This window comes from Armigeres subalbatus, chromosome 3 (genome assembly GCF_024139115.2).
Source record: "Armigeres subalbatus isolate Guangzhou_Male chromosome 3, GZ_Asu_2, whole genome shotgun sequence".
NCBI lineage: Eukaryota > Metazoa > Arthropoda > Insecta > Diptera > Culicidae > Armigeres > Armigeres subalbatus.
In genome coordinates this window covers 171,947,183-171,953,488 of record NC_085141.1, presented here as the reverse complement: position 1 = coordinate 171,953,488, position 6,306 = coordinate 171,947,183, and the positions used below count along the sequence as shown (strand labels likewise).

General features: G+C 34.8%; 1 protein-coding gene and 3 long non-coding RNA genes across 4 annotated transcripts; 3 read left to right on the top strand and 1 right to left on the bottom strand.

The window, feature by feature from the left end:
- On the bottom strand, positions 1-1,296 carry LOC134226941 (probable 18S rRNA (guanine-N(7))-methyltransferase). The gene is made up of 3 exons (XM_062708077.1): positions 1,127-1,296; positions 660-1,070; positions 1-426 (listed from the first exon to the last, which is right to left on the bottom strand). The coding sequence occupies exons 1-3, from the start codon at positions 1,163-1,165 to the stop codon at positions 49-51; spliced, it is 828 nt and encodes a 275-aa protein (XP_062564061.1). The 5' UTR covers positions 1,166-1,296; the 3' UTR covers positions 1-48.
- A 1,313-nt stretch (positions 1,297-2,609) lies between these two features.
- Positions 2,610-3,204, top strand: LOC134220143 (uncharacterized). Its single transcript, XR_009981776.1, has 3 exons — positions 2,610-2,728; positions 2,808-3,071; positions 3,139-3,204. It is a non-coding gene; the product is annotated as an uncharacterized LOC134220143 (long non-coding RNA).
- A 1,231-nt stretch (positions 3,205-4,435) lies between these two features.
- On the top strand, positions 4,436-5,071 carry LOC134220144 (uncharacterized). The gene is made up of 3 exons (XR_009981777.1): positions 4,436-4,491; positions 4,561-4,715; positions 5,013-5,071. It is a non-coding gene; the product is annotated as an uncharacterized LOC134220144 (long non-coding RNA).
- A 407-nt stretch (positions 5,072-5,478) lies between these two features.
- Positions 5,479-6,029, top strand: LOC134227665 (uncharacterized). The gene is made up of 3 exons (XR_009983719.1): positions 5,479-5,605; positions 5,694-5,803; positions 5,870-6,029. It is a non-coding gene; the product is annotated as an uncharacterized LOC134227665 (long non-coding RNA).
- Positions 6,030-6,306: the final 277 nt, after the last annotated feature.

Here is a 6,306-nt window from a genome sequence, read left to right as displayed (position 1 = left end):
TCTATAGAAAATAATTTATAATTAATATTGTACAAACTCTTACTTACACTAGAACCGCCCACTCCGTTTCCGCGCGGTATATCTGGAATCGGTTCGTGTGTCATTCCCTTGCTGACGCCGGCGTTCCTTCTTTTGGAGGACCCATTCGCGAGACTTCTTTAGAGGCTTTCCACGGGCATTGCGTGTCAGTTCTCGTTTCCTGCTGTACGAGATTTGATTGGAATCCTCTTCAGTTCCGAGCGCCGCCGGCAGTTTAACCATACCACCCGTCATCAGAACCAGAAAGTATTTCTTCGCTTTCGATGAATTTGGATAATCTACAACCAAGCCGCCATAGAAACCAGCCTTCATCGCCTGCGTCGTGATGAGTTCGATTTGTTCGGAGTTCTCCGGATAAAACTGAAACACTGCTCGGGCGTTTCGTGTCTGTTTGAAAGTGAACAACATTAGACAAAATATTACTCAAATAAGGTTAAATATTCCCAATCCAGGAACTTAATTCCTATTAATCACATTCGTTTGTGAAGATTTGCAATTTTTGGTTGTTTATTCTTGACATTGATCGTCATTGAGTTCGGATCATCTGTTTGCGAATATGATTAATATAAGAGCGTGTTGTGAATACTTCTGTTAACAGACTGAGATAACTTCAAACTTACCAACGAAGAAAAGAGTGTACTGAAAAACTGATACAGCCTTTTCTGAGGCACGTGCGACTTCTTGTCGGCATTGCACAGCCACTGCAGTGCCGAAATAGAAACAGCTCCGTCAAAGGTTCCGGCGTTGAATGACATTCCCTGTCCCATGTCGCCCAGAATGAGATCTCCTTCCACTTCCCGCTCGACGGCCACATCCAACATAGCCTTGGCAATGTCCACACCAACCCAAACGTGCCCCTGGTCCTCCAACACACTCCCGGAAAGCCCGGAACCGCAACCGATATCCAGAATCAATTGGGTTTCATCCTCGGGCAGGGCCAACAGTTCTATAGCTCGCTCGCACATTTGTACCTGGATATCAATGATGCGGGTGTTGTTTGTGTATTTGCGGGCTTCATCTTCGTTATAGAACTGAAACGAAAGGAGATGTTATGATCTGTTTTGGGTTCGATGGGATTAGATTTTACAATTTCCGGTGGAGCAAGATGTTCAGGACGTCGAGCCATTATATGACGCTGATTTTCAAGCAAACTGCGCTAATCACACAAATTTTCAAGACTTAGTATACTTTTTATTGTAGAAATAATAATCAAGGTAGCAGTGAAGCACATGTTCAACATGCAAACGATGAACACAAAGCATAAAAAGGGGAAAAACAAAAAAAAATCTGCATAAAAAAATCGCCGACAATTTGACAGCTTCTTTGTAAAGGGCTAACTTCAAGGCTAACCTCCATGATCAGTGCTATGCAATTTTACCAGATTTTACACACCAAATTTCCAATCACGCTTAGTTCAGTTTACCTATAAATAGGTAACTCATTCACCCATATTTGGGTAAACATGTATATTACCTATAATCTACACGCACAGAAATGTATTGTAGAAACAACAATATTTCGGGTTGAATTCAACAATAAATATTGTTAGCTCAGGGCTAATAATATTTACCGTTTGAAATAATCCATAATATTGTTGTTTCTACAATCACAACAATCAAAGGTTCAACTCACGTTATTGTTGAAACAACAATATTATTGTTGAAATAATTGTAGCTTTATTATTGTTTCAATATATGAACACAGTAGATTCAACAATATAATATTGTTGATGCAATAATGATTTATATATAGTTTATATTTTTTCTTTTTTTAGGTTAAAGAAAATAAGAAACAAATGAATGTTGAGATTTTTTATATTTTAGATTCAATTAGACATATATTAATATATTTTTTAAAATAAATAATCTTCTGATGCCCTACTTCAATTGTTAGGATGTAACCAGGACGTGACAATGAGTGAATATTCTGAAAAAAGAGATATGACTATGAAGTTTTGCTTTTGCTTCGAAGTTAAAATTTCATCTCTATTTACCAGACATTTTCGCCATTTGTTCATTCGTGAAGCTAATTTCTGACAACTTATAGCTTCAACAGTCATTCCGGACACTGGAACGTTGGAACCCTTTTATTCTGGAAGAGTTTAAGAAAAATCACTTTATGGATTTAAATTATTTTAAATATTTGAACTTACATGAGTTGCCAGTACATCCAGAAAACTTTTAGGACCTAATAACATCTTCCAAAATTAAAATTACACTTTCACGGAGATTTTTATTTTTATTTTGGAGATAACTGAAACGGCAATAAAACATGCAAGAAACATACGCATTAAAAATACACGATTATCTTTATTCAAGTAAAGTTAAAAACAACAATAAATATTGTTGAAATTCAATTATTATTGTTGTTTGAATAATAATACATTGTAGAATCAACAATCACACCTTTTTAATTCAATAATAGACCGATTATTGAAATCAATAATATAGATTTTTAGTTTAATCGTAAGAAATTCTGCTGCGTGTAGGTGAAATATACCGATAAAATCGGTAGAATATACCAATATTGTGAGGGAAGTGAAGTTACTCAAATATGGGTAAGTTCGTTTACTCATATTTGGATGAAATAAAAAACATAAACAAAATGATTTCACAAACTCTGGTGCTGGTCTGAAAAGTTCGTCCGGATCCTAATATTGCCGAAACTTTTACTGCATCTGAAAAACCTGGTGAGTAAATAAAGAAATCCGCAACGATGGCCTCTTTTAATGTTATTCTTTTATTTTGATATTCCGTTTGATGAATTAGGCTGCATCAGAGGTATCAAGGATCATGTGAAATCCGGTGGAATCGGAAGTTACTGAGAACGGCTTCCAAGGCGCTTTGGGAAGGTGGCAGGGAATGTCTTCTATAGGATCCCGTGAGTTACGCAAATAATGTCCTGAAAAGATACAACAATCTTTAGACGGTTTCCATAGTTGGCCGCGTGTTCGTAGCTGTTGCCAACTCTTGCACAAAGTGCCATGACCCAATCAAAAAATTATGTTATTTTTCGGAGAAATACCGCATTTTGTAAGTTTCCCATTATTCCCATTATTCAAAACATTGTTCTACGGTCGATCGTTTTTGCTTTTTACAGGCTTGATATCTTTAACCTATGAACAACACTGTTTCAAATTGTTGCAACGAAAAGGACTGGATCTCACACAGAAAAAAATAATATTGTGCTACAGAAAATATCATACTTTGTATATTAAAGTTGCCCAATTTACGTTAAAATAAAAGTTAAATTGTTTTCAGTGAAAGTTAAATTTCTTGGTTAAAAGTTTTATCCGTTTTCATTGAGTGTAGATTTAAAAGTACAACTTTTTGATAAGAAAACTGTTGAATAGTCAATCCACCCAGTATCGTTTGAAGTCGATGACAAACAACAACAATAGAAGTTGTCAACTTGCTTTCCTTTTTGCACGAGTTTGTGTGCAGTAAGAATTCTGGCTTCGGCTCCTAAATCTTTAAAATATGCTTTAAAATATATGTTAGCTGCTGGTAAGTATAAATACTAAAGGCCGGAGTGCTAGCTGACTATCAGCTCATATATTTATTATCTTTATTAATTTAATTACAGATACAAAATAATCAGTTCCCCAGAATTTTTCGTGCGACGTTGCGATAAGGAAAGGCACCGCCCACTCTACGGCCATGGCGCAAACAACCAGAAAAACACCAAGGAGAGATCAGGTGAGAAAAAATTATTGATATGCATGTTAAATGTTACACAAAAATGCTTATGTTTATAGGCTGTTTTTGGTGCTAACTCTAAACTACAATAGCGTGAATGGATTTGGGTTCTTATCCTTGATTTTTATCTAAATTTAGGAAAACAAAAATCTAAATAAGCACCCAATTCCATTCATGCTATTGAAGTGCTGAATTTGGTTAGTGTTTTCTTGTTGATGATCCTTATGTGAGACTTGTTATTTTTCTTACAGATTCGGCTCGGGATTTTTGACTGGAAGAATGACTATGGCGCGATAAACGGCATTTTGAGGACATACGCATGTATCCGTCAACTCAAATTAATTACTAAAGATGAAGTTCAAACTAAATATATAATAACATAAAATCTAAAATCGATTCCATAAAGTTTTGACAGAAATCATGAATAGACAAACTTATTTTGGGAAACTAAACTTTCGTTTCAGATTGAAAATACTAAACTTTTTTTTCTACAGTTTAACAGACAGTTCCACAATATTATTTTGAAAGTTTTGTACTTTTATTTTCAGATCCTCATGCCACTTTCAAAGCCTAGGTGTAACAAAAGTTTTCGTACTTTTATTCTAAACATACTGAACTCTCTACGAAAAAGAACCAACGCAACTTTTTATTTTAACCAACGTTTCTTTTAATTTGGTTAATGATTTTTCTTTCTGTGTAGAAGCATGTAATCAAACAATAATTTGTGCAGGAAGCTAATCCGGCGTGCACTTCGGTGAGTATTTTTTTTATTGGACGTTGTTGTTTGATTTTTCATTTTTGTCGTTCAATATTCTCTGAACAGCTCGGAACAAGTTGCTGCCGGATTCCAGCAGGAACAGGGAACAGGAACATGAGCGTAAAAGTGACTGCTTTTTATCGTCTCAAGAACTGATTTTCTTTACTGACATCTGATGCTACTGGAATATAATCCGAACCGAAAATATGGATTCCTATAGGGTAGGTTATTTAGTTCAAATTTGATTATTAAGGGTCTGTCTCATTTGGATAATTAAACTGAAATTAAACTTAAAAGTGACATTTCAATAATTATCAAATAACCCTGCTCGCAGAGCAAGATTACTTTTGACAGATATCGAATCATTTTGCATCGATGTCTTATTGGAATTGCTGGGTAGCACCAGCCATTCTTATGACGGGGATATTTGCTTATTTTCGAACTGTCACTTTTAAGTTTAATTCTCCAAATGAGACAGACCCTAAGTAATTTAATTATGGATTTCATTTCGATTTTAGATATTTTTCTCGACTTTGTGTCTGATGTTTCAGCTGACGGATATTTCAGTTTGTCCGGTCCCGCATAATAAAAAACAGTTTGTGAAGTGGTTGCTATGATTCGCTGGAATCAAGTCATGTTGTTACTATTCATATCATCGTCCATTTATACTGTGACTTTATGTTTATTTAGAACGCATATTATACACGATTTCAAATTACCGATACTACTTATGGTTAACACACTATAAATCATTTCTTTACAATCTTTTATTTTATATATGAGTATGGAATTAATGAGCAAACGTCACAAGCGCATAACGAAATTATTTATGATATGGTACTGGGTGACAAAAGTACCGAGTGCCATCAACAGCGAAAAATGTGAACGGGTTGCCACGCATACATCATCTAATTATATCTTTGGATGATAAAATTACCACATGCTTTCAACTTTTTCAATAAGTGTGTGTATAATATCACCGCCGAGCAGTAGCCATGACACCAGTTGCAAAAACAACAGCCCGGCCGGTTTGCTGGAGTTTTCATTAGTTTAAAAATCAGTTTTTCATTACAGTTTATTTCAAATTTTTGTTGGAACTAAGGAAAAAAAGGTATGTAAATGCTCGTGTAAATGTATACATGAACAATCTTGACTAAATACTTTGAATTTGAAAAGCAATAACGAATGATTATTTTCAGATCCAAAATCTACATTCGCGTAGATCCAGAATCTACATCGCCCGATTATATTGTTAATATTGGTCCATGAGACACATGCTGCATCACCATATTCGATTATCGTCAACAAGGTATGTATTTTTAGCATAATATAAAATTCTAAGTAAGACTAAATTGATATTATGCGTTTGTTGCAGCCAACATCAGAATCTGAAGAGATATTCTATATCTGTTACAGACGGGTCCAGGATTTCCCAAGATGATGCTGCTGTGCGACACGAGTATTTTGTGTTTCAAATATTTCATTTACGGGATTATTTTATAGAATGAGCAATAAAAATTAGTGCTACAATCATATATGAAGTGTTTTTAAATTTTGTGTCATGAAAAAAAAAAGCACGGAAAAAAGAAAAATAACAAACATCAAAGGTTATGGTGCGACATTTTTATCTATATGGTCATATTGTATCTCTAGTATTTCCCTCATTGTTTTCATCTAGGAACAAGGATTATATCGCTACCATAACATATGCTGTGTGCCGAAAAAAATGCACTGGAAAATAGCCATTTCTGAATGGTAATTATACTTAACCGCCCATTACCCAAATAATAGATTTGAAGAAAACAATATATC

Coding starts and splice junctions, on each gene's coding strand:
- LOC134226941 (XM_062708077.1), bottom strand. CDS start 1,165: ATGGCTCGACGTCCTGAACATCTTGCTCCACCGGAAATT. Junction 1,071..1,126: donor ATCTTGCTCCACCGGAAATT/GTAAAATCTAAT, acceptor CTTTCGTTTCAG/TTCTATAACGAAGATGAAGC. Junction 427..659: donor GTACACTCTTTTCTTCGTTG/GTAAGTTTGAAG, acceptor ACTTTCAAACAG/ACACGAAACGCCCGAGCAGT.